This window comes from Hoplias malabaricus, chromosome 8 (assembly GCF_029633855.1).
Source record: "Hoplias malabaricus isolate fHopMal1 chromosome 8, fHopMal1.hap1, whole genome shotgun sequence".
Classification (NCBI taxonomy): Eukaryota; Metazoa; Chordata; class Actinopteri; order Characiformes; family Erythrinidae; genus Hoplias; species Hoplias malabaricus.
The window spans coordinates 35,673,291-35,700,708 of record NC_089807.1 but is presented as its reverse complement, the minus strand read 5'-3'; the positions used below and the strand labels follow the sequence as shown (position 1 = coordinate 35,700,708).

At 39.3% G+C, this 27,418-nt stretch overlaps 2 protein-coding genes across 5 annotated transcripts in view; one reads left to right on the top strand and one right to left on the bottom strand.

Moving 5' to 3' along the window:
• psda (pleckstrin and Sec7 domain containing a) overlaps nucleotides 1-13,923 on the top strand; it is a 57,035-nt gene extending 43,112 nt beyond the window's left edge. Inside the window, exons 12-17 of one of the 3 annotated variants that reach the window (XM_066678692.1) lie at nucleotides 3,368-3,558; nucleotides 4,383-4,453; nucleotides 4,562-4,719; nucleotides 7,970-8,114; nucleotides 8,427-8,570; nucleotides 9,100-13,923. In XM_066678692.1, coding sequence (XP_066534789.1) covers nucleotides 3,368-3,558; nucleotides 4,383-4,453; nucleotides 4,562-4,719; nucleotides 7,970-8,114; nucleotides 8,427-8,570; nucleotides 9,100-9,333 — 943 coding nt within the window. In that variant the 3' untranslated portion in view covers nucleotides 9,334-13,923. Of the gene's footprint in view, nucleotides 1-3,367; nucleotides 3,559-4,382; nucleotides 4,454-4,561; nucleotides 4,720-7,969; nucleotides 8,145-8,426; nucleotides 8,571-9,099 lie in introns of those variants that run through there. The other 2 variants (XM_066678691.1, XR_010804045.1) reach the window with 2 other exon arrangements.
• A 131-nt stretch (nucleotides 13,924-14,054) lies between these two features.
• On the bottom strand, nucleotides 14,055-26,566 carry nfkb2 (nuclear factor of kappa light polypeptide gene enhancer in B-cells 2 (p49/p100)). 2 transcript variants are annotated; one of them, XM_066678695.1, is made up of 24 exons: nucleotides 26,379-26,566; nucleotides 25,226-25,291; nucleotides 23,461-23,503; nucleotides 22,977-23,052; nucleotides 22,787-22,827; nucleotides 21,862-21,960; nucleotides 21,475-21,626; nucleotides 21,204-21,316; nucleotides 20,639-20,797; nucleotides 20,433-20,537; nucleotides 19,938-20,026; nucleotides 19,570-19,708; nucleotides 19,317-19,463; nucleotides 18,842-19,018; nucleotides 18,585-18,726; nucleotides 18,103-18,217; nucleotides 17,756-17,963; nucleotides 17,371-17,540; nucleotides 17,138-17,240; nucleotides 16,543-16,766; nucleotides 16,368-16,449; nucleotides 16,112-16,275; nucleotides 15,448-15,559; nucleotides 14,055-14,693 (listed from the first exon to the last, which is right to left on the bottom strand). In XM_066678695.1, the coding sequence occupies exons 2-24, from the start codon at nucleotides 25,252-25,254 to the stop codon at nucleotides 14,629-14,631; spliced, it is 2,754 nt and encodes a 917-aa protein (XP_066534792.1). In that variant the 5' UTR covers nucleotides 25,255-25,291; nucleotides 26,379-26,566; the 3' UTR covers nucleotides 14,055-14,628. The 2 variants fall into 2 exon arrangements, with proteins under 2 accessions (XP_066534792.1, XP_066534793.1); XM_066678696.1 differs by lacking the exons at nucleotides 25,226-25,291; nucleotides 26,379-26,566 and adding an exon at nucleotides 23,707-23,724.
• Between the last annotated feature and the right edge of the window lie 852 nt (nucleotides 26,567-27,418).

Genomic DNA, 27,418 nt, shown 5'->3' with positions numbered 1-27,418 from the left:
TCTAATTCAAAATAAGGCTCATTTTTCCCCCAAGATGACCAGCCTATTGAGCCGTTCTGGTTTAAGTCTTAAACACAGGCATTTATTCCCACTTGTATATGCTGTTGTCGTCATGTGTACAGCACACAGAAAACATGGACAGGTTTGTTTTGTTGCTTCTGACAGGTCTGACTCACCTATATCTGCTTCACATGCTGCTTATTATTATTATTAGGTTAAGCCTGCTCACATAAAACAAAGTGCAGAAATGTTGATAATTAGGGCTGTAAATAAAATCTTTTATATTTATCATTAGAATTGCACTCTTTTTAATTGGGATTTCAGTTTAAAATAAGTTAAAATTGAATTGGCATTTCAGTTTTACGCTCTCAAGTAGTAGGGATGCAGGGTAATATATATATTTTTAAAAATGTATTACTGTCATCAGACTAAGGTTTACAGTGTTATATTTTATAATATATTTAATTGTATTTTTATTGTTTATTTAATATATTTATTGTACAGGGTGGGCCATTTATATGGATACACCTTAATAAAATGGGAATGGTTGGTAATATTAACTTCCTGTTTGTGGCACATTAGTATATGGGAGGGGGGAAATTTTTCAAGATGGATGGTGACCATGGTGGCCATATTGAAGCCTGCCATTTTGGATCCAACTTTTGTTTTTTCAATGGGAAGAGGGTCATGTGACACATCAAACTTATTGGGAATTTTACAAAAAACCATGGTGTGCTTGGTTTTAATGTAACTTTATTCTTTCATGAGTTATTTACAAGTTTCTGACCACTTATAAAATGTGTTCAAAGTGCTGCCCATTGTGTTGGATTGTCAATGCAAACCTCTTCTCCCACTCTTCACACACTGATAGCAACACCGCATGAGCAATGCTAGCACAGGCTTCCAGTATCAGTAGTTTCAGGTGCTGCACATCTTGTATATATTTGCAGCATAGACAATTGCCTTCAGATGACCCCAAAGATAAAAGTCTAAGGGGGTCAGATTGGGAGACCTTGGGGGCCATTCAACTGGCCCACGACGACCAATCCACTTTCCAGGAAACTGTTCATCTAGGAATGCTCGGACCTAACACCTATAATGTGGTGGTGCACCATCTTGCTGGAAAAACTCAGGGAACGTGCCAGATTCTGTGCATAAAGAGGGAAACACATAATCATGTAGCAATTTTGCATATCCAGTGGCCTTGAGGTTTCCACTGATGAAGAATGGCCCCACTATCTTTGTAGCCCATATACCACACCATACCATCAAGATGTGCAGCACCTGAAACTACTGATACTGGAAGCCTGGGCTAGCATTTCTCCTGCGATGTTGCTATCTGTGTGAAGAGTGGGAGAAGAGGGTTGCCTTGACAATCCAACACAATGGACAGCAGTTTGAACACATTTTATAAGTGGTCAGAAACTTGTAAATAACTCATGAAAGAACATGACCCACTTCCCATTGGAAAAAACAAAAGTTGGATTAAAAATGGCCATCTTCAAAGTGGTCGCCATGGTCACCAACCATCTTGAAAAGTTCCCCCCCCTCTCATATACTAATGTGCCACAAACAGGAAGTTAATATCACCAACCATTCCCATTTTATTAAGGTGTATCCATATAAATGGCCCACCCTGTACTATTTTCTACAGTAGAAATTTTGAAAGGATATTTGTTTTCATTCATATTTTGTGGCATTTAATAAATCATTAGATATTAACATTGGCACTCAGGGAGCAGTTGGGGGTTAGGTGCCTTGCTCGGGACTGTGTTGACAGAGTAGAGAGCTTTATTCCTTCACTCCCCCACTCACAATTTTCTTTCCAGTTGGGGGGATCAAACCAGCAAACCTTCCAATCCCAAGTCAGGTTCACACACTTTTGCTCACATGCAGGAAAAGCACAGGAGCAGTATCCACATATACAAAAAATATCTGAGAGATAAGCATATGAAGAATGTCATGCTGAGAGATGACTGCATGGGCTACATGCTCATAGCATGATACTAATGGGAACTTACTCTCACACAGATTATAATAAGTTAATCAATTTATAGCAGTAACTGAGTAATAGGTCTGGAGATTGAGAACTGTTTTATTATAGGGAAAAACAACATAGCTAAAGGAGTTAAAAGCCCCCCCAGCATCAAGCAGTGTAGCTGTACCTGACCTTCACAATGCAGTCAAATCCTCACATATAGATCACAGCATCTAGTGTAAAGCCTTTTAGGAAAGTAGATGCTGTTACTGGAGCAAACGGGAACAAACTCCATATTAAACTTCTGTCAAACATTATTTATTAAAACCTGTGTTGCATACAACATGAATTGAGTACAAATGTAAAAGTGTGAACTACAGAGGCAGATAAGTATAAACCATGCCTTTGTGCCAGACATTATGAAGGGCACTGTAAATATTGTAGAGGACCATATTGGGGCATTTGACCTGATTAGAGCCGGGTGTCTGGCTGTTAGAGAACTGCCAGTGTGCCGCTGGCTGGATGAACTTGGGCTGGGCACCCTGCCAAAGCCTCAGAGAGACCAACATTTCAGCTCACAGCAGAGGTTCATGCTTTCAGAAGGGCATAAATGTTTCTATGTAGTACAAAGAGAGAGAGGGGGAGGAGGGAGGGATCATCACCTGGATGTTGTGCCCCACTTTGGTTGTGGGTGAGCTGTTGTGTGGATTGTTATTAAAATCATTTATACAAAAAGAAGATGGATAATCAATAATTGCATCGTTTCAAGGAAGTTTGGAAATTTAAACAGAATAAATGGGGGGGAAAAGGCAATCAAAATCAAGTAAACAGTTAAGTAAATCAAGAAAAATATCTAAATGTCTAAACTAACTAAAAAATGGTGTTGGTATAAAAGAAAAAGTAGGTAGAATTTTTACCTTAAAATTACAGCTTCAAAATCATTGTGATGCTCCACTGACTTGTAACAGAGCCTCTGTCATTGCAACTCCGGGCTCAGCACTGCAGAAACTGCACTGTGTATTATTTTGAGGAGGGTTGGTACCCCCCCCCCCTTTGATTTCAGTACAGTGCTGTAAAAAATTTTGACACTAGCAGGAGCCCCAAGAACAAAGAATACAAATCTTGCCTAGTGTTTCTTTAAATATTTCAGATATTTGTATAAAGCCATTTATTGTTTACTAAATATTCTCAAAATATACAGCATTCAGAAGATCAGGTTAATTGTTTGAATTTAAAATCCGTATCGTCACAACAGGGATGCAGTGTGAAAGAAGGCCACGCTGGTGTGTTGTGTTTGTGTTATATCATCAGGACTGTAGTAACAATAGGACCAGCATGTGGTGACAGTTCTCTTGTATGTGATTATTTATGTGTATATTTTGTTCCCAGTGATGAAGAGGAGCTGCGTAAGTCTTTCTCGGAGCTGGCCGACAGCCGGACCGACTCTGCGTCTCACACCATGAAGAGGATCAGCAGCGGGGGGAATCCTCTAGTGAGTCTGGCTCAGCAGTCCAGCGCTCAGGTTTACAAGAACGGCTTCCTCGTACGCAAAGCCCATGCTGACCCCGATGGAAAGAAGAGTATGTTCCCCTTCTCTTTCCCTCCTCAAATTTTAACAGCAAACTGTGTACAACTTAGATATTTACGTTTATGGAATTTGTGAGATGCTCGTATTCCAAGTCACTTACTTGATTAATTAATCATGCTACACTCGCAAAAAAAGAGTATGGTACAAACAGTGTAAATGTACCTTTTAAAGGTACACCAGTGGTTTTAAAGTCCAGTTGTGTTCCCTAAAGGTACATTACACCCCTTCTCCAGAAGGAGAGATGAATAGTTGTAAACTTTCCTTATAGATCTGTGTAAATAAAATAACATAATACAAGTCCTGGAGTCTGAGTCTTGCATAAGGACTCTTATTGATCTAGTGTAGTATGATTACTGCAAATCCTAAATGAAACCCCAGCCTGCTGCATGGTAAGCACCAGTGTTATCCGCTACTCTGCACGAACCTAAATATTATTTTACAAGTTGTATAGCTCATAGAAGTGGCTCGCCTCGGGTCACTGTCTGTGTGGAGTGTCTGCCAGCGGCTGGTGGTGGCAGTGGTCAGTGCGCTCCTAGTGCTTATCCCAAGCCCACATGGAATGTGGGGTTGCACCATGAAAGGCATCCATCATGAAACCTGTTCCAAGTTAACTGTGGTGACTCCTCAGAAGAGAGTCCAAAAGTGTAACAACAACAACCACAAGAACAACAACATAGTTTAATGATATTTCATGAAACCACACATGTCCCCACAGTTAAATGTCATTTAGTTAGTATGAAGTACAATTAACACTACACTGGAAATGTAAAAAAGAGCCAAATGTTTGTTTAACCCCAAATTTTTTCAATCTCACAGCCCCTCGAGGTAAGAGAGGATGGAAGTCGTTTTATGGCATCCTGAAAGGCCTGGTCCTCTACCTGCAAAAGGTAACATTAAACTCTAATCTACGATTGATTATTAACACAAATGAACATGAAATATCTGTTGTCTCTGTTTGGGTGCTTAGTGTTCTCTCTGCTGTGATTGCCCTGCAGGGTGAATATCGTGCAGATAAGCAGCTGTCTGATGAGGATTTGAAGAATGCCGTGTCCATCCACCACTCTCTGGCTATGAGAGCAGCAGACTACAGCAAGAGACCCAATGTTTTTTATCTGCGTACTGCTGACTGGAGGGTCTTTCTTTTCCAGGCCCCGTAAGTCGAATTTATTTATGACTTAATATTACATGTTTTTTTTGGATGGACCCCAGCATTTTGGAAAAGCATGGGTTAAAATACTCAGTAGGAGTCATATTAGTAGGACTCTGTAGTGGCACAGCGCCCTAAGGTCATACAGAGGTATCACTGGTTTAACTATATTATTTGGAATATGTTCATAAATAGTGAGGTGCTCAAGACAGGTTTGATCAGGTTGAGCTTGAAAATTCACAGCCATAAAACAAGCGAGTTAATAAAACACAAGGCCAAAGCCTGAATGAACTGAACATTGGGCGGGGCCAAACCTACACGGGGTGAGTGTTGTGTCCTCCAGTGGATACTATGACTACAGCCTTGGATTTAGATTTTCTCTGATGCTGGTTTATAAGCTTTATAGCATCTGGGAGAAAAGATAGCAAAAGCAATATTTCTGAATGAAATATTGCTAGCTCATGTTGCTGACCCACCAGTAACCTCTGTATGGGCAGCATCTGAATGTAACTACATACAAAATATAGGACTCATCACATTATATTCGTAAATGTTATATGTGTATGTAGTAAAGACTGAAAGCCTTGATATTGTTAAAGTACTGTTTTAGTGCTGTATGTGGAGTTTTAAGGAGGAAATTAAAGAAAGTATGTGAATCAAACAGAAATATTACATGGTTTAATAATGTTGTATGATCCAGTGACCTGTGTGGAGGGTTCCCTGTGACTCAACGCCTACACTGTAAACAACATTCACTTAACTAAATCTTCTATTTCTTATGGTGGCATGGAGCCAGTGTTATCGTGCCCCACATTGTTACTGAAAGCGTGTCAAACATGCGCACAGTGTTAAACCAGTGCTCAGGGGCTGGCCCTAGGCTTAAGAAATGAAAACTGCTAAAAGAACTGGGTTATACACAACAGCTACAGGAAGGTATATTGGGTAGTACAGAGGCTTTTATATGTCAAATGTGCAACAATTGATTTTAGTGAACTGTTTCACCGAAACACTTGTTTTAGTCCTCGATGTCATGATTTGGGGACCTAACCAAAAACCTGGCTCAGTCCAGACATGCAGTATGCATGGTCAGATGCTACCCAAAGTGAAGGCCAAGTCAGCAGCATTGTATCCCATTGATAATTTGCTTTTAAGCACCTTTGCTCTGTATTTAATAGTTAAATTTTTTATGTCATGTCTGATTATAGTTTCTGCTTTCTTTATTTAGATGTACTTACAGAGGTATTCACCCATCCTTGCACTTAGTCATAGTCATATTTTCCTCACTTGCCTCACTTATATGTGCACAGATATATACATAAATACATTTAAATCCTACTCATATGCATTTAATACAGTACATATTTAAATACCTTTAAATACCATGGACACTAAATCTGTATTTATAAATCATTATTTTAGTTATCTATGATATATATAGATTTATTCTTTTTTTTTTTTTATTAAATCCATGAGCTTTATATGTCCCTTCCACGTTTTTCTCATCATTGAGCTTAATGCAAATCAGTGCAGGAGTCTAATTAGCTAATGTAAAAGATAAGGCAAGTTAGTAGTCTCCTACAAGCATTTTAATATGCCCAATGAAACTTAATTTATTGTGGTATGAAAAGATGCAGATAGTGGGAAACTTAAGTAATTAATTTGATGTGACAACACTTTAATTGCAGACATAACCTTGATATAAATCCACAAGGGATGAAGTAAAATATATTTGTAACAGATTTGTCTCTCATGTAGGAGAAATTGAGATAATGAGCGTGCTGCTAGCAGAAAAAAAACTCACAAACAAGGACGCAAGTGTCATCGACATGAAACACAATATTACCCCCTTGTGGAGCAGTCTCTGAACAGCAGTATACGAGAAATAGAGCCCCTTCTGGTGCAATTCCAAACCGTGATCCAGGGACTGTGAATGAGAGAGTGAGTTTGCAAACACTATATAAAAAGACACACATGCATGTTTTTCTCACTGTCTGACATGAAATCAGAATAAACCCTTCCTGTTTTAGGTCAATCAGGATTACCTAAATTATTCATATTTGCCAGAATAATGAGAGAGAGAATTTTTAAAGTCATTTTTATTACTTTGTGAGAAAAAACATGCATTGTGTCTTTTTATATAGTGTATGTAAACTTCTGGTTTCAACTGTGTGATTGAATTACAAGTTAGTTCCATCAGATTCTTAACATCTAAAAAAAACAACCTGGTCTCACACCTACTCCTGATATAGTCACATATATAGGAGACTGCAATTCGTGACAGTCGCATATTTTCGACATTTTATGCGCCAATATCACAGTTATAAGTGTATGGGTCATTACAATACAAACACTCATATCAGGCTTAATTTTATTTACGGAAAATATAACCTTACTAATTAATTATTTGCTAAAATATCGAAGCAAATAAAGGCTAGAGAAATGTCCTTTTCAGTATTAACCTTTTGAAAATTGGTCAAAATAATGTTAAGTGAAAGAAATGTTCTTGTTAGAGTAGGGGGGGGGGGTTCAGTCTGACCAATTAAATGTTTACAAAGAAGGTTATCGACCAATAACGGTAGCTCTACAGTCAGACCGTCTACTTCACCACGCCCCCTTCTCACTCAAGGAGTAGGGGAGGGCGGGACTAGTTTGTGAATTAAACGCTTCTCGAAGTACTAGGTAAAATCTAGAAAAACAAAATCCCGGACGTTTGTGAAATTCCGCCCGGACATTTTTTAAGTCTAAAAAAGAGGACATGTCCAGGTAACAGAGGATGTCTGGTCACCGTATGTTAGAGTTATAGCTAAAGTAGGACACCAATAATAAGCATTGATTATGAGAAACAGTATAATAAAAAACTATTTTAAGCCTTTGTTGGAATAACAACCTTTGATATGTCATTCGCATTATGCCTTTTTCTGTTATACGAGTAATGACGCCGGTAATGAGGAAGAGTTTTCATGTTACTGTTACATAGTGTTTGTATGGTAATTACCCATACACTTATGATTGTCATAATGTTGCACAAAATATCGAAAATATGTGATTATGTCACAAATTGCAGTCTCCTATATGTATGACTATATGTAAGTGTTAGACCAGTTGTAAAAATCCTAAAAAAAACAAAAAAAACCTAAAATGGAGCGACCTGACAAATCTTCTGATGCAGTAACCTGAGGAATTCTTTAGTGTTTTATTCACTATTTACCACCGTTTTTGAGTTGTTGTTCACGCTGAGCTTATTCCCACCCCCCAGTAATGCAGAGCAGATGCAGTCATGGATCACACGCATCAACACGGTGGCAGCCATGTTCTCTGCTCCTCCCTTCCCAGCAGCCATCGGCTCTCAGAAGAGATTCAGCAGACCTCTGCTGCCAGGCTCCAGCACCAAGCTCTCCCAGGTACCCAACAGCCCCCTCTCCCTAATCCAGGTACATATCAGCTCCCAATCACGCTCAGTAACTTAGTCCAGCTTAGTCCATATAGTTCTCTTCTATCGTCCTGAAGAATACACTTTCATCTCAGTAAACGTATTAGAGCAGAAAAAACATTTGTAATTTACTGAGTTAGTCCCTTCACCCACCTGCCCACCAAATAAACAACCTCAGTTTGTGGACTCCCCGCCACCTAGGTGCCCCACCCTCACAAATCCCTGTTACTGAACCAATAAACTCCAGCTGAGTCTTGGTAGCATTTGGTTATGTATTTTTCAGGAGGAGCAGCTGCAGGCTCATGAGGCGCGCTTCAGAGCCGTGTCCTCGGAGCTACAGGAGCTCCGCTCTATTCCTCAGGATCGGAAACCTAAAGGCAAAGATCAGGACGAAGGCAAGCAGAGGGAAGAGTACCTGGATTTCGAGGTGAGGCCTTTAATGTCTAAAACCACCACTTGTTTTTAGAGAATGTGAATTACAGTACTGCTTTATGGAAATGCACTGGAAATACGCTAATACACATTTGTTCATTTGTTTCAATTCACATCTAAAATAAAGTAAATTTGGGTTGTATGTGAGCAAACAGGGTAATACTTTGAGTTTAAGCTTATAATGTAACATATTAATGAAAGTATGCAATGGCATATCAGTGTTATTTAAATTAAAGTGTATATATATATATATATGTGTGTGTCTGGTATGATGACTAATCAAAAACTGACCTCTGTATAGAATATAATGCTTTGATTGGCCTGCTATTATACAGACAGCTGTAAATTGCCACTAGGTGTCTTCCTCACACAACTAGTGGATGAGTTTACATAATCTCTAATGTACATATCACACAGATCTCTATCTGTGCGTTTAGCAGTTATTCATATATGTGTTTAATTCTATAGTTGAAACTCTTCCTATTCTAAACAAAACAGCTTTAAAACAAATCTTTGTCTTGTAGAAAACCCGGTACGGGACGTACGCCATGCTGCTGAGGGCCAAGATCCGCATGGGTGAGTCTGACCTGGCCTCTTTTGAGTCTCGACTGTTTGTGGAGGGGAGTCTTCAGAGAGCCCACTCCAGCCCTACGCTACCCCAGGACAGCAGCCATGGCAGTGGCACCAGCAGCGGAGCAAAGAAGAGCAAACGCAATGAGGCCCAGAGACAAAGCTACAAACAAGCCGTCAAACAGTGAGCTCAGTGCAAAAGAGGGAACTCGGTCACCTGCTTTAGGCTAGATGAGGTCTGGACTGAGGAGCTGAGGTCAGGGTCCAGTATAGAGATGAGGAAAGGTGGCGGTTTGCGTCATTAGTGGCCTCCCAGTGGTCCAAGCGTCTGCTTTGGATTAGATTCGGCGCTGGAGGATGGGACCATGGCAGCAGGGGTTTAAACATTTATCTCTCTCTCACTCTCTCGCCCTCTCTCTTTTTCATGAAAGCTATTGTTGGAAGCCGGCTTTCTTGGCAGTGACTGCAGAGCAGGCTCCAAATCTTCAGAGGGTAGAGGAGTCTGACCACAGCAGGCCTCCCTGTATTATTATTCCTTTCTTTAACTCCTCTCCCTCTCACTTGAACATATTCAAGGCTGCTTACAGCTTTTTGTGCGTATTTTGGTGTTTCGTTCAATCCAACAAGATGCCTATACAAGCCAAGTACAAGACTCCAACTGAATCAGAGTTTATTTTCAAATCCTGTTTAAAACGCTGTATTTATTTTTGTCGATCTCAGCCTTCAAGTTTTGAGGACGAGGATCAGAGCAGCCCCAGTGTTGCACATGTTTGCGTGTTCTGCTCAGCTGGATTTCACCTGTGCTCCCATTTACCCGTTGCACTGAGCATCACCTTTGATTTCAAGATTTTTCAAAGCAATGTATCATTCCGTTTTTTTCTTCTCACAGACTTCTTGGGAGTCATAGGGAAATGAACCTGTAAAATCCTGGAAAGCCTTTGAGCTCATGTTTCGAAGCATGCTTGTGATGTACAGACAATCAATGCTCTCATTGTTTCTTCACACTATGGTTACCATTTTACAGTGCTATGCAGAATCAGAGACCAGCCCTCATTGTTCATACTATCAGTTGAAGCGGCTTTAGAAAATAATTTATATTTGGGATAAGGACCATGTCCTGAAACTTTATTTCCTGTACATTCCATACTCTCCAAACCCTACCATCTCATTACTTCCCTCACTGTCCATGACTTCTCCCTCCTGCTAAGTGAAAGGGTGAGTATGTAAGATTACCCACAGGTGAGTGTGTGAAGACCCATGAAGGTCCGCCTTGCAAAATTTTCTTCATTAACAAAGATGAATGAATGATTTAATTATTTAACTAACTAAATTTTGCCTTGTAGAGCCCTATACAGGCTTTTACACAAAACATATCTACAGATTCCTTTTATAGAACTGAAGGTAGTGGAATCTGTAATAAAGGCAAAAAACAGCCACATGAATTGATGAAAACTTTGATATATATATATTATATTTATATTATAATTAAGGGTGACAAATTAGATTCCTTTTTCCACAAGTTAACACAGTCCTGGTGTCTTAATGAAATGTCTGTGACATGCTTTGGTTAAAATGACACAAGCATCCAACATTACAGCAGTATTCTCCCCTCTGTCCAATCACCCCTGTTCAGAACGACTGGTTTCAGCGGCGAGTTCAACGTGAGAGTCCAGAAGTGAGGAGCAAAGAGGATAGGTTCTGTTTTTTAGCCATTTTTAACGGATTCTCTTTCTTCTCCGTTCTTCGTGTTATGCGTAAAATATATTCATTTTTATTCGTTGTCTGTAACCGCTTTCCAGTTCAGGGTCGCAGTGGGTCCAGAGCCTGCCAGGACTAACTGAGTGCAAGGCAGGAACACACCACAGAGGGGGCGCCAGTCCTTCGCAGGGCGACACATACTCACGCATTCACTTACACCTATGGACAATTTTGAGCAGCCAATCCACCTTCCGTTTGTTTATGGACCGTGGGAGAAAACCGGAGCACCCTGAGGAAACCCATGCGGACACGGGGAGAACACACCAAACTCCTCACAGAGTGTCACCCAGAGCAGGGCTCAAACCCACAACCTCAGGACTCTGGAGCTGTGTGACAGCGACACTTCCTGCTGCGCCACTGTGCAGCTGGTTTCTGTGTAATTTTGTTTCAGTTTGTAAAAAGGATCAAATGTATAGCATCTACTTAAAAGCCAGTTTGACTGGATGTAAATGAAGGAAGGTCTCAGGTTTCTGCACAGTACTGCGTATACGATATGTTTGTAAATGTGTGATTATATCATAGAACCCGTATAGTAAGGTTTGTTTCCTGAATGCATATTTTAGGTGGCAAAGACCTGAGGAAATTTAATTGAAAGAGCTTAGCCCTACAGTGTGTAGCAAGGGAAGGTAAACTGTGTTTGCTTTAGCGTTTGTGTGTGCATTGTGCATATAATCCAATGGATGCTTTATTAGTGAAAGGGGGATGTGTGGATAAACTCAGATTAAGGGAGAAGATATGGAAAAATCCCTCTGATCGTGGCAAAGCCATTTTCTTCTCAGGCCTCCATGCAATGCCGCCGTTCTGCCACCGGAGGGGGCAATAGAGGCAAATCCGTTTAGATAGACAACCTGTAATACCTCAGCTGCATTTGAGACGTTCTATTTATGTTACTTCCGGTTGACCGGAGTAATGACGCCAGTCAATGGCTAAACATTTAAATGTGACTGAATTTCTGTGAAGTATTTCTTAATTGTATGAATCTGAACCGCTTTAATAACCTCATGAATATTCCGGATGAAACCTGACACTAAAGTTCAAAATCCAGTACATTGTAAAAATCCAAAGGGGAATTCCATGGACTTTTCAGACTGTTAGAAGAAATTAGTGGCAGAGATGTAAATCACTCAGAGCTGGTTTCGTGGGAAATGAATCATTGTAAAGAAACTCCCATTCTTTACACTAATGGGTAGAAGAACCTGGTGTCAGAGCTGAATTTCCATTGCGCCCATTTTGTTTGGCATCCAGAACCTGCCAGTGAACCTACAAAGTTTTTCAGATTTTTATATCATTGCTGTCCAAAGAAAAACGTATATCTCCAAAATAGTGACTAGGACAGGAATAGTACAGGAAAAGGCCTTCTTTCAATGGAGTATTTTGGAGCATTCCTATTGGTCCATTCTTAATGAATAATTCACACAATGTGAAAGACAACTGCTGTGTTTAAATGATAAAATAAATAAAATAAAAATCCATGAAAATAGACATGCATGGTTTTCTTTGGACAGCAATAATATGTAATGTAAATAATGGAAGAATAGTGTTAAAACTGAAAAAGTAGTGCCAGCACTACAGGTACTGGCATTCCTATACACTCCAGGGTCTCGACATTATGGGTTCGATCCTAAACTTAGGGCACTGTCTGTGTAGCTTCTTACCTTCTTTTTGCGTCTGCTTGGGTTTTCTCCAGGGTCTCCATATTCGTCCCTCAATATACATTTCTTTCCACATCCAAAAACACTTTGGTCTATGTATGTGACGTCCACAGCTGTGTGAGACTGTGGTACTCGGTGATAGACTGGCGCCCTGTCTAGGGTGTGTTCCAACCGTGCGTCTATGATTCCGTGTAGGTTAAGGACCCAACTTGTTCTAAGCTGTTTTTTTTTTTAGGTGGAACGGTGTGTGTTTTGTACGTGAATGAAATTTGTTCAATGATAGAATTACTACAGAAACTCATTTGTAACTTGAGTTGTTTTGTTTTGTAGCACTTTCAGAAATGCGGTTAGCCGTGTTTGGAGACATTTCCATTTTAAGTGACCTGGAAGAGCAAATGTTAGTCAATATTACCCACCTATGAAGCAGGACTAGAGCAGTCCTCATTACGGCTTGTGCTATTGAATGTTTGGTGTTCTCTCCGTTGTCTAAAACAACTTCAGATGCCTCTGCCATGAGCAGAAAAAGAGAGAGTGAGAGCGAGAGAAAGCCTAGCATACCGGATCAAGCCCGCTTATTTTTCATCACTCATTTACAGACACTGGGACTTCGTAAACACATTAGATCGGTTTCAAGCACGCAAACAGATCGGCGAGATAGCAAATGGTGAGGAAACATATTCTGAATTTTATAAAAAAAAAGTGTTTTTTGATTACAATTCTGACCTTTGACTTGTGGTGAAGCCTTTTGGTGAACCATAGCCTCCTTCACTAATTCCCTGCCTGGACTGTAAATAGAGCAACATATTTCATATAAAAACTCTGAATGACTTTAGATTATAACTGTGAGTATGCCAACGTTTGAGAAGAGCAGTGGAATTCCCCCTTAACCAGCACAGCAATGCATAAATAGGTCATGCAGATCTACACCGACTGTTAGCACTGCCATCTTATAAAGGAAAGTTTACGGAGACCAAACGTTCACACAGTTCAGACTTATTTCAATCATTGCTACTAATCTCTAAACTGCTGCTCTGTTTGAGTAGAGAGCAAACGAGATCCAAATCCCATCTCCAGCACTTCAATCATGACCTATTGCACTTTGGGTAATACTTCTGTAGGTTTTATCGAATGAGACAAGAGAGTTATTTATATATTTTGGACATTTATAATTCATGTCTTGATAAGTATTTGTTTATGACTGAAATGTATTGATTTATGTACCGTTTTTACAGGGAACATGGCCTCTGTACATGATACTGTTTAAAAAAAATGTTAGCTGTGTTATTGCTTAGTTGTACATACTGTGGATATTACATTGAATTTGCTCAGTAAGAAAAATGCTCTATTGTTTGTATGTTTCAAAAGCTTGGTATCAAAATAAAAGTTTAAAACAACTGTTAGCGAACATCCAAAGTTTTTTGAGCTGTCACTGAGGTCCGACACAGTTCCAGATGAGGCAAATATTTTTGAAAATATAATGACGAGGAAGAACAATGCATAAGTGCGCAATTTATCAAAAACACAAAGCACAGATTTATTGCACAGCATGTCATAAATACACAGTATTAGTAATATTCTAAATAAGCTTTTGCAATTCAACAGAACAAAATAAATCATCTGACAAACACGAAATATGCCTATTTGACACTGCATCTGAGAATGAAAATGAATATTCTCTCATATGTCATCATTCAGACCCTCATATCTCTGCTTTTCATGTTGTTCATATTAGCTTTCTTCATACTGCGAGTTTAATGATTAACAGATGTTTACCTGTTTTCATTTGTCTGTAAATTTACCATTCTCAAGGTGTAAACCTTTTTCAGACAGCCAAGTTGTACTTGCACGTTTCCTCCTACCTCTTGAATGAATTTAGAGAAAGCAGTAAAACATATCTAACAATGTCTTCAACGTAGCTTAGCTCTCCCAAAACGTAGAAAGTAAAAAAAAAAAAAAAACAGGTCTCCGTTTGGGAACTGTCATCAGCTGAAGGAAAACAACTGTCCAAGATCTCCAAGCATCAACTCTAAGAAGTTCAAAACTTTCAACTTTCTCGCCCTGGAATCAAGCTGGTCAGTGGTTGGCTATAGCTGGACTCTCCGCCTCCTGACTACCGAAGCCACTGTCCACTGTCGTGTCTAAGAGAAGAGAAGAGAGTCAGTCCTACAGAAAATAGTGGCCATTTCAAATGAACAGATACAATGCAAGTACAAAAATTTATACGTTCCTAAAACTGTTACTTTTATTTATTATTTTATGAAATTGACTTTTTTCTTCTAACAAGCAGTAAAAAATTAACGTGAGAAATTTAGCTTTGTAACATGAAGGATGTTGTGTCTGATGTTCTGTTAGATTGTTCAGAAAAGGTGCATCATGTTTCTTTTTATTCATTCATTCACTGTAAGCGTTTATCCAGTTCAGGGTCGCGGTGGGTCTAGAGCCTACCTGGAATCACTGGGCGCAAGGCAGGAATACACCCTGGAGGGGGTGCCAGTCCTTCACAGGGCAACACACACTCACACATTCACTCACACCTATGGACACGAGTCGCCAATCCACCTACCAACGTGTGTTTTTGGACTGTGGGAGGAAACCGGAGCACCCGGAGGAAACCCACGCGGACACGGGGAGAACACACCAACTCCTCACAGACCGTCACCAGGAGTGGGACTCGAACCCACAACCTCCAGGCCCCTGGAGCTGTGTGACTGTGACACTACCTGCAGCACCAGTGCCGCTCCTGTTTCTTTTTAATTTAATTAATTTTTTTTATCACCACATGTTTACAGACTTGTCTGACTGTATGTTCTGGTGCGTGACAGATATCAATATTAATGTATGTACTTGGAGACATGATTCAGGGAGGATTAACTCATTCACTGTGATATTCACCTGTGCTATGTTTGTCCTCTCTGGGTTGGCTTGCTCTAAGAAGTGTGACCCCTTCATTCAGTCCGAGTGACTGCAGTGCTTCCACCAGCCCCTCCACGGGACCACCGCTGATCTAGAGTCACACACACACACATCAGAAACATGTTCAGAAAACAACATCCCCACACTGTAAAAGCAATTGGAATTCTTTGTATATTCATTCATTCATTTATATGTTTCATACTTATGCTTAATAAATTGACAAAAGTAATTACTTAAATCATTATTCTCAAATCAGAGTAAGAAATCTGAACTTTAAATGGATAAAAGACCAGTTTTCAGTAACACTTAGAGTTCATTACAGATGCTATGAAGATGCTCAAATTCAGGCCGACATTCAGCTGAATATGTATTAAATGTAACTGGAATATTATTTTTTGAACATATTCAGTAGCAGTGTTACACTCTATATTGTAAGAAACAACTCATAACAGAATTAAAATGATTTTTCACCACGTTAAGAAACATTTTATGGACACTAAGTGGCTGGACTGTTTGTGAGCGAGTGACCTAACACTAACCCAAGTCTCAACCCAAGACCTGATGGCCCAGATATTTTGAGCATCTGTCGATTATTTGTTCGGACACAGTGAACAGAAACTCTTAACCCATCAGAATTTCTCACCTTGTAGTTTTCTAGGAGTTTCTGACACGGGGAGGAGCTTTCCTGGTATAAATCTGCCAGCGTGAGCATGCCCAATTTCTCTGCTAGGTCTCTCCAGGGCACTTGGCTTTGGTTAAGTATATCACACAGTTTGCTGACCATCTCATCATCCAGAGACTGGCCCACTGCACACACAAATGAACACAAAAGGCTTGGATTAAGCAGCCGATTAGTTAAGAATGACTGGAATGCAGCTAATGCTGGAGACTTAGCTTACCATCCTCATGGCTCTTTTTTGTCTTCTTGGTTGAATGGCGACTTGGCTTCGGACTCGTTCTGCCGTCCAATAGATCTTTAACCTGTGTGGGATAGTGGATCGGTTTCGTTATAAAAATCGTATTTCACTAAGTCAGTGTGACCTGTATCCAGACTTTGTGTAAGCATTATCTAACCTTCTGGCAGTTAGCCAGGTCGAAGGGAGTGTGTCCAGCCGCTGGCCTCTTGCGTGGGTTCACTCTGCATGGCTGTGACGATAGTGACATTTCTTGTACCTGCTTGACCATATCTCTCTGGATCAGCCTTTCTTCATCCTCTCTGCTTTCACCCATCTCTTCCTCATCAGAGGAGGATGAAGAACAGAAGAGGGGCTCATCATTTTCTAGACGCTTATCAGCACCTGAAGAGAAAACAGATTAGGTATCAGTTATCTGACATTTTACAAATCAAAATGAAAGGAAACTGTTAGGAATGAAAGTAACCTACCAATATAAGACTCAGTTTTTTTTAAGAATTACCATGGTATTTATAAAATGCATCACAATAGTAAGGTTATCCAAGGAGCGTTGCCACCACACGGTACAAAAAACACACATAACAGCTGCTAAAATACTTTAAATAAATGTCATATATGTCCCCTGCTTGTTAAAAGAAAGTAAATTTAATCACAACATGTTTTGTTTATCATTAAAAACATAACTGCTTCACCCCTAAAACCTTGATATTTTCTACTTCATAATAGGAGAATGAAAGTGAAACATCTGCACTAACCTGCTGCTATGAGCACAGAGCAGAGAGGTGGGGAGCCCAGACTGGCAGCCAAGTGGAGAGGACTGTTTCCTCCAAATGTACGCGTGTTAACATCTGCCTTCAGCTGCAAGAGAAAGAGGGTCAGAATCCAGCCAAAGCTGCTGCTCTAAACTCAAAGCTGTATTCTTTTTTTCATTTTTAAATTAAATACTATTACTGTGAAAGACACTAGCGAGTGAAGGAGCAGTCGTTACCTCAGTGATGAGAGTACAGGCCACTTTGAACAGGTTCTCCTTCACAGCGAGATGCAGCGGAGTGCAGCCGCTCTTCTGCTCGGGCATGTTGATCTTAGCCCCAGCTTCAACCAGAACACGCAAACACCGTTCTCCTCCCTTTCTCACAGCCAGGTGAACTGGAAAAAGGCCTGTCATCAAGGGGCAAAAACATATTCAGATTCATATTCAGAAGACGACTGTTTAATTGTAAATTATTGACAATAAAAATATAATACTGGGCATTTCCCTTGGTCCATTCATCATTATGAATTGTGAAAAGTTTTCTAATATTAAGAGGTCTCATGATTTGATTTCTAATTCTCATTAAGAAACCAAGAAGCTACATCCGGAGCTGAAAACTCACCTGAGAAGTCTGCGGTGTTAACGAGGTGGGCAAGGTGTTCTCCCAGCATGCCCAGCAGTACCCTCAGCATGGTCTCGTCCCCAGTGTAAGCGGCCAGGTGCACAGCCGTCCGGCCATCTCTGTCCAGCAAGCTTGGGTCAGCACCCACCCTCAGTAGCAACTCCACCAGCTTCAGCTGTTTTGTGATCACAGCCAAATGCAAAGGAGTCTGGACAGCAGAGAGTTGAGAGTTTGTTTGTCAATGTTCAGAATACAAAAAGGATTTTAAAAATAATAATTGGATAAATAAATATTCTTAAAATACCAAGAATCTACTGTGAATTCTGTAGTTGGTAAATGGTATGTACCTGGCTGAGGTGGTTGAAACTGTTGATGAATTTGTTCTGAGAGGTGTTCATGATGGTCTGAATGAGTTGCTGGGCCACTGCTGAGTGCTGGTGGATAATGGCCAAATGTAAAGGTCTAAAAACACAGTAAACACAAAATTAATCATGACCTGCACGACTCGATTTAAACTCCTTTGTTTCTTACAGCAAAGCAATTATGAAAATCGAGAAGTTGTATCCAAATGTTTGGAGACCCAGGAACACAAGTTTGAGTGAATATAAGGGTCAAATCAACCACACTGCAAAGTCTAGAAAAACAAATTAATTAAAAATAAATAATTTAATGCAAGACATTGGTACTGCTATAAATAATATACCAATTATTCTTTTAAAAATCTGCAGTGATGAGAAACATTGAATACGACTGTAATCGAACAGTTAAAACAGCTCAAATTATTGACTTATCAAAGCTAGGGTCACTGAAGAGGTATGAAGAGACTCACGTGTCTCCGTTCTCATCTTGGACCCCACACAGGTGTCTCTGCATGGCCAGCAGGAGACGCACATCCCCCGTGCTGCAGAACTCCAGCAGGACCTTGGCACTTCTCTTGGTTGCTGCAGTGGTTCGGTTCTGCAGGGCCACAGCTGAACACATGGGGAAACAACATGACAGTAGAAAATTAATAGAGCAATAATTTCATATACAGTGCTTAAGCTATGCATCAAGCTTCACTTCACCATTTATTCTGTCTCTACTTACCGATCTGAAGAATACGCTGCTGCTCTGCTGATGCTGGGGAAGTTTGTGTGTTACTTTGCTGCTCCTGAGCTTTTCCTTCCTGCGGAGAAGATCCCGACATTTGTGCCCCTCCTCCAAAACCCCCACAGGCCCCAGGGTAGAAGCCTGACCCGTTCAGTTGATGATTAAACGGGAAACCTGCAGCAGAGTTAACAAGGCAAAGTACAATCAAATAAACTTTCAAAAAGCATGACAAAACCAACCTATATGTTAGATTTTGGAAGAAATGTTTTCAGTGAAATCAAATCTAGTGGCAACTATTTATAGAAAAATGTGGCAGCAAGTAAATATATACAATGATTATGATGATATGCAGCTTCATGGGTTTTAACTATGCTGATAAAATAAACATAATATCTTCAAAAATAATTTCAGCTATTCCAGATATTAAAATATAACTCATTTCTAGTTAAAAATTCCAAATGAGCTTTCTTACCTCCGCCCATTCCTCCACCACCAGCTCCAGGACCCCCAAAGCCCCCTGCTCCTCTCCCCATACTCCCTGGCCCTCCCTGTGGACCACGCCAGTGATCATACTGATGAGGCAGAGATTTCATCCGCTTCCTCTGAACTTCCTCTTTATCTGAGTAGAAAACAAACATCATCAGTATAAAATAAAATGAAAATAAAGGAAAGGTGTAAAATTAATGTATCCGTCGTCTACAGGCCTTCAGAGCTCAGGGACTGACCTTGAATCCGTGGGATATAAGTGAACTGTTTTGGTTCGCTGCAGTCGCCACCCTTCTTCCTTCTGAGCTGCAGAAACACTGTGACGGGACGCTCGATCTCCGTTTTATGATATGGAGGAGTTTTAAAAACAATGGCATACTGGAAGAGGGAGGAGACAGATCCTGTATCAGTCATCGGCTTCATGCAACACACTAGATAATCCTCTGTACTTTCCAACATGAAATTAAAAACTACCTAGAAGTATGTCTTGGTCACAACTAGCCCTCTTTTTAAAATGACTAATAATAAATGGGCATTAATAATGACATATGCAGAAAAACATTAAAAAAAAACATCAGTTCTATGAATTCTTTTGGTGGAAACGCACTTGTTTATGAACATCTGTCGGTGAGAAATCTCCAAATGCTTCCCAGCCTCCCTCATCATCCTCTTCATAGAAACGAATATCAATATCATCTGGAAACAGAAAGGCACAGGGATTGATTTGGCACCAACTGAACGAATAACAGATTTACCAAAAATAAAATAAAACATCTGTTTCTGCTCAAAAAATAAAAAGAACGATTTAGATGAAAGTAAAATCTATTTTTACTATTATATATATATATATATATATATATATATATATATATATATATATATATATATATATATATATATAACCATAATACAACAAAATGCCATGCCATTTTCAGTTTAAACGTACAGTCTGAAACTCTACCCTTTCGTTTTCATATTTTTATTACCCATTTAATTTCTGAACCTATTAGAATCCAATCCTTATATATTCTGAACCTTTGTTAGACATTCAATACCCTCTTTGGTATCCAACAACACCCTGAATGTTTTCCAACAGCGTTACCTTTTTGAACTTTGTCACACAGTAAGAAGATCTCGTCCCCTCCCATCACAGTGCCGCAGGTTTTGTCCATGCGGGAGATCTTTAGATTTGATGCATTGGGAGATTCTGGAAAGGATGAAGTGTTTCAGTGTTACTCCTCAAACACTGAGCTGTAGTGTGGTCAGTTTCAGTTACTAAAGTCTAAACTGAAGAAAAAGGAAACATACTGCTGTCGTAGATGGGGTTGGAGATGACAGGCTTCAGAGCTCTGGTGAACCCTCCATTGCTGTCCTGAAGGTAAGCTGTGAACTTTAACCTCACAATGTTCAGGTCCATGTTCTTTCCCAACTCTTTTGCTTCTCTTGCAATAGCCTGCTCCTCTGCATCTGCGAGATTTAAAATCAAGAATAACATTAACATGTAAATTTGCCTGTGTCTTAATAAGACCAATGGTTTTTTGACCATGAGAATAATTCTGCTTTAACAACATTCTTCATTTCACTCGTATGATGACCAAGATTAGTTGCTATATATTTAGTTGCTTTGATAATATTATTATTTTAAATTACTCAAGATTGCAAAGCAAAAGCATTTTCAGTAATTATCTGACTTCAGTAAATATATACTCAGATATAGACACTTTTTAAAAGTATTCTTGTGTTTATAAGTGCATTAAAGTGCACAAAACAGCAACTGAAATAACTTAAGAGTGAGAGATGAAAAGAGGAAGAAAAAGGGAAAGTCACAGTTGAATAATTACGTTTCACCGCAAATAGAAGCTGAGAATCTCACCAGTGAAATGGTATCCAGGCTCTTTCATCCTCTTCTTCTCTTCTCTCAGTCTTTTTGTCAGTACATCACCAACGCCTCGCTTTGTCACATGGAGAATCCCCAGATTGCTAAATCTACAGAAAGGCAGAGGAACAAAATTCACGTTATAATAATCCAAATGTTATTGACCAGCTAATGGCGCTAGAATGGAAATATGTGATAATGAAAATTTTGAACATGTCTTTGCATATTAATATTAGTTCAGAGTAAAGACGTTTCTCTTTAGACTCACTGTGCCGTAAGGTCATTGGGACCAACGTCAATGCTGCACATTCCATTCTCATTGCATTGTTTTCCCACCAGGCTGTGCGCGTGAACACGAGGTGGATTGGTGTGTGTTACAAGCTGTACCTCCACACGAGCATGACCCACATAGTTACTCACCTAAAAAAAGGGACATGACACTTTTCAAAACACAAAGGCTCTGCTCAATCATCTGAGTAAATGCTATTTACTACAAGCCAGAATTTATTTTTATGATTTAAAATCTGGTATTGGTTTAAAAACTAAGAATCAACCAAGTGCACCCTGCCAGAAATTACATAGAAATTAATTAAACTGAATACAATCTGTGTGGTGACAGCAATGCGTATAATATCTATGAGCTGTGAATACAGACCTTAACAGTGGGATATGTCCTCCTGTTTCTTTCGCTGGATGCTCCTGGAAGACCACCGTGGGATGGTCCCTCACATTCATAACGAAAACGAAAGCCTCTCTGTTAACGCAACACATAGGCACATATAAGTAAAATTATAGTATGCTCACATACTAATTCCCTACATCTCTAGGTATTCTAATGTTATTAGTATTATTTTAATACAGAAAGTACAACTAATTTCTCAATAGTAATTTTAACACCAGCATTGTTCATTCATTTAAAAATGGATAAGTTTACTCTGTGAGCAATGGTCTCACTTAAAGAATGATATGCAATAAAAAAACTAAAATATAGTAAACAAAATTGCATGTTTTTGTTAATATTTAGAATGTGATGCGTGTGGGAACATATAATGTACGTCACTACACACATACTATATGTCCTTACAGTTTTAAGGGTTAAAGGTGATGCCCAGGAATCATTCTAAGAAAGCACTGGAATTTCCCCTGATCTTAAGCCAATATCATCCTTGTCTTATATCACAAGGCACTTTCTGTAACACTGTAAATCTGTCACATGTTTTACTGAAACAACCTAGTCACACACTGGTCCTAGACTAGCTATTCCTGTTGTGGTAATAACGAAATATTTCATCAGCAAAGCAATAACAAATATGGCCAAACTTATAATCTAAAGGAATATGGCCATGACAATCCCAGTTTTACAAATCCTCTAAAGTTAGATGGTAACAATTTAGAGATGGTAATAATTTACATACAAATATATGGCTGATGCCTGAAAAAGTGTTTCACAAGTTTTGAGATTAAATTTTGGCCTGATATGCTGCTTCTGACATCAAACCACTCTGAACGGCCTAATTTTATACCACAATCGCTGACTGGTTGAGCTGTACTTCTCTTTAAGAAGACTGATCTTAACTTACTTGTTTAGGCTCCTCGATGATTTGTAAATAAGGTCCATGAACTGAAATAATAACAAAATGCCATTATCATACATTGTCTAGGAAGAATTAGACCATACAGATCACACTGAAACACATTTAACCAAAATGTCATTGCTCCTTTTACATTTTATAGTGCTCCTGCAAAAAAACACAAACGAGATCAATTCACCTGTTTCTGGAACATAGGGCTCACTCTTAATCTCAAAAGACTGCATCAAATGTTGGAAGGGCATGTCCATCATGAACTGGAAGAGATCATTTCAATGTGAAGATAAGACTATTTTTGTATAAACATTGACAGAATGCAATAAAGATCAATGTGTATAAACTGCAGACTGTTTCTCAGACTGACGCACACTGAGAGAAATGGAGCATAATAAAATGTCAACATGCGTCAGTCATCAAAAACCACCCAAATCTGAGAGCATCAAAAACAACATAAAATCTAGCCATAAGCTGCCATGATGTTTTTGGTCCAAACAATAATAAATGGGTATGCTTTTGTCTATGGGCAGATTACTTGCTGCAACAATTTTGCATCAAACAGTTGGGGCAGTCACATTTAAAATTCAGTTTGCCACATTCTGAGTAACAGCCTCAGTGCCTTACGACATAGATGAAGTAGCAAGTTAGATTCTAAATAATAGTCTTACCTCATTGTCAAATATTTTCACTGGGTACTGCGTCTCGTCCATGCTGTGGCATGAGAGAAGATTCAGCAGTTAGTAAAAGATACTAAACCGAGAGTCTGAAAACCCCTAGAGATCATGAGCTTAATACAGTCATCGCAGTGAATCAGAAATCTCAGAGTGAGCTCAGGCCACAGTAAAATTCCTACTGCCTTCCCCCATCTTACTATTCTAAGCAATGACACAAAAAGAGAGGCTGCCTCGGTGTACCTGACAAACAAAATGGAGACAAGCTTGCTTTCAGGTTTACAAAGAACTTAGTTTCTCTTTCAGCAGACAGAACAAGGATATGCGGTTGTGATAGTGGTTTATCTCTCTTTCTCCTTCTCCCTCTCTCTGGCTCGCGTTTGCTTGCGTTACTTCCAGGAAGTGGGGCAGTGAACAAACAGCGAGGAAAGCCCCAAGAATACCAGCTCTCTGCTGCCTCTGATGTCAGATGCAGTAACCTACACAAACACAGAGCCATAACACAAAGCCTGTGCTGCCTCATGAACAAAACTTTCCGGTTGAACATCTTTACATATTCCCACAACTTCCTTGACAACAGTTTTGATTTACCTAAAATTCCTGAAGGGAGTTTTGGCTGAAGTTAATGAGAAGCGTACAGCAAACAAATGGACCAAATACTTGGTGAATACTTTAACAGGAAGCACGGAAAAAACTCCACTTAAGTGGAATTTATTCAAATGAATCTCTTTCTCTGTGAATGAAAGGCTCTGTCTCACTAAATTAGTCAACTGAAGACTGATCTGTCAGTTTGCAACTTGAGGGTGAGTAGAAAATAAAACTAACACAAGTTGAAGGGACTGCCCCCCAATATTTTGGCAGCTTACCCAACTCCAAACCCCAAAAAAAATTTTTATGACTTACTCTGTGATACTAAGAATTAATTGACACTTTTGTGTGATTCATATGGAAAGAAAAAAATAGTATTTTCCCAAGGTTTCTATTCAGATTCACTAGTCTTTAGAGGTCAAGTACACAGTGTACACTCTAATGAGCTGTTCTTTTTTTCTGACGTCTTGCCACAGGAAAGTGGGATTGCACAAGGTTCTTTCTCAGGCGATGCTGACAAGAATGGGGAAGTCTCTCAGCACTCTGAATGAGCACTAAACCAACTGCTGTCTTCCCTCCAGACATTACAGGTAACATACTACGTCAACATTTGATTTTAGGTGCTTTTTCTATGCAAATCACCATCACATGACTCTTCATGAACTAAACCCCTGAATCTGTCCAAAATATGCAAAAGTCTGCAGTAATAACGAGCCATAACACAGTCCCTAATACAGTGTAAAATCGTATGCTATCAACTGCTTTGGATAAAAATGGATTAAAACACATATCCAGCCAAGTGCCCACTCACTCCCAATGTTGTGTGCTGCAGGTATATTAGCAGTATAAAGATGCTAGCAGACTATAATAGGTTCTTTAAGGTCTGCAATAACTTATAATACTGATACAGTTCATGCATCACCAGAGTTTACTGTTCACTCAAAAACAAAAAAAATGATTCTTCAAGGGTTAAGTTATAGTTAGCAATCGATGCAGCACTAGACATTTGTTTATTCTTTTTGAAAACAAACATTTAATTCTTTTTAAAGATCCGTTAAAAATTCTCTACAGCTGATATAAGTGTGAAATCTTTACACGTCTTAGAGACAGAGTTTTAAAAAACATTTTAGGGTATGAGATGTTTAAATCTGATGTAATGAGCGCCGTGGCTTACCTCAAAGCTCCAGCCATGCTGCAAGACATACGGTCATCTGAAGTGAGCCTGGAGACACTGAGCTGGCTGAAATTAAAAGAAACTTTAAGAACTCATGCTTCTTCCTGTGGATGTGATTCCCCCTTCAGCCCCACAAGTAAGCTCAAGAAAACAGCGTGTTAACTCCAAGAAATGCAGCAGATTTTCGGTGGGAATTTCCAGGCTTCACCTTCGAACAGCTCATCACAAACTGCCCGAAAACATCACTGACCTCAGTGTTTGCAGACAGCCACCATGAGCAAAGTTTCAGTCATTTTTATATATTTTAAACATTTATAAATATTACAAATAACCGAGATGACAATGAGTGTGGCATAAATGCAGATCTGTGCCTTCTACTCAGACTTAAATTCAAATGGTTAAACATTTCTTCACTTGCATGAATTCTAGTCCATTGCATAAATACCATCTTGTTGTTTCACAATGTGTGGTCTCTTAAGCTAGTTTGGAGATCTGAATACATTCTATTTAGCAAAATACTTAAGTGTGAATTTAGAAAAATGTAATTTAGATATGTAGGATTGGGCACTTGCCAGCTGCAAAAAATACTGTTATCACAACTTTATATTTCTCTCATAAGTGTTTAAAATAAATAATTAAATGAGGTTTTATGCAAGTGGTCATGCAAATGAGCTGCTTTGGTGATGACTACTCCTTTCAATTTTAAGCTTGAGCAATTGATTTTAGATTTAAATGATCCCCAAAAAAGATTAATGCCTAGAAACTTAATCCAATTAATTTACTGACAGATGATGGATTTTCTACTGCAGTTCAAATGGGGAGTTAAGTCGTTTTACTACTAGATTACTGTGTAGTATTGGAGGTAGCTGAGAGTTTAATTCACTTAATACGCTTTATTTAGCACTTCTGTCCAGAACGTCCTGTCTGAAAAAATAGAGACTTCATCTGGGTTCATCACTGAAGGCAAGTCTTCCTTAATATAATTCTGCAGTAAGAGCCTTTCCAATAAAGCTGCATTTAAGAAGAGAGCTACATTATATAATACCAAACAGACCCTGTTTGTGGTACGTGGAATATGTTTTCTGAGAGAGTGTTAAACATGCAACAATAACGTTGAAATGACCCATACATTAACTAAACCTGCTGTTCTTACCTTTGAGAAAATAAAAGGCCGACTGCTGAGTCACCGCCCGCCACCCTGACAGAAGACGAGCAGAAAAGTTTTTTAAAAACGGTGAGTTATAAAAACCGACGAAAACACAGTCTAGAAAACTCGAAGCTCCGTGTTCATTCTGGCTGTTTTCGACGTGTGGCTTCAAACGCTGCCATAAGCGCTGGAAAGCCCCGCACTGTGGGGGAATTCCGCAGTCACGTGGCCCAAAATCAGCGCTTCTGATTGGCCCGCAAAGAGCGGCATGTATGAAGGTCATTTGCATACGATTGTAAACTCAAATTAGCAGAAATTCACTGCTGTTTTTTCTCCTAGTATGTTTACTACTGCAATAACGTGTAAATGTGGCTTCTTCTTCAGTACAGTTTAATGTGAAAGTCTCACAGAATTATGCATTGGTGATATTGGACAAAAATGTGTACATTGCCTTTATAATTTGGGAATTTATCTAGGTCACTTCCTACTGGGAAACTCAAGTTTTACCCTTTTAATAGGTCATGTTACTTTTTCTTAAAAAACAAAGCAAAACAAATAAATAAATAAAACATGCAAGAAGAAATAGCATGCATAGCATTGACAGCAATCCTTTCAATGTGTGGGGATGTCTTTCGAGCTATGGAAGAGCTGCAGAGGTGTAAGCGGAGATTGAGGCAGGGAATACTTGTGTATTGATAGATAAGTGATTTTTTTTGATAGACAAATTATTTTCTTTGAACTAAATTATAAATATGTCATTTTTCTGAAGAGAGTTTTTTAATGTGCCACCCACTGTGTGCAAGTGTGATGCAGGAAATTTAAAACAGGATGGTCTGGTTCACCTGCATATGAACTTTACAGAGCTATGTTCAATGCAAAATACCAGTGGAGGGGTGTAAAATACATATAGGCTCTCTCCCGCCGAAACCATAAGTACATCCACCATAAGAGCTACAGTTAAACACAAATTTCAGCCATGTCTTTTAAACTGACAATCCTCAAGGCAATGAATCAATTTTATAACTTTACAAGTATTCTATCTGTCT

What these genes read in the sequence shown, in the direction of transcription:
- nfkb2 (XM_066678695.1), bottom strand. Translation starts at nt 25,254, where the DNA reads ATGTCTTGCAGCATGGCTGGAGCTTTGAG. An exon ending in CCCAATGACCTTACGGCACA is followed by an intron (nt 21,317 to 21,474) that starts GTGAGTCTAAAG and finishes GCCTTTCTGTAG; the next exon opens with ATTTAGCAATCTGGGGATTC. An exon ending in CAAGATGAGAACGGAGACAC is followed by an intron (nt 18,218 to 18,584) that starts GTGAGTCTCTTC and finishes CTGTGTTTTTAG; the next exon opens with ACCTTTACATTTGGCCATTA.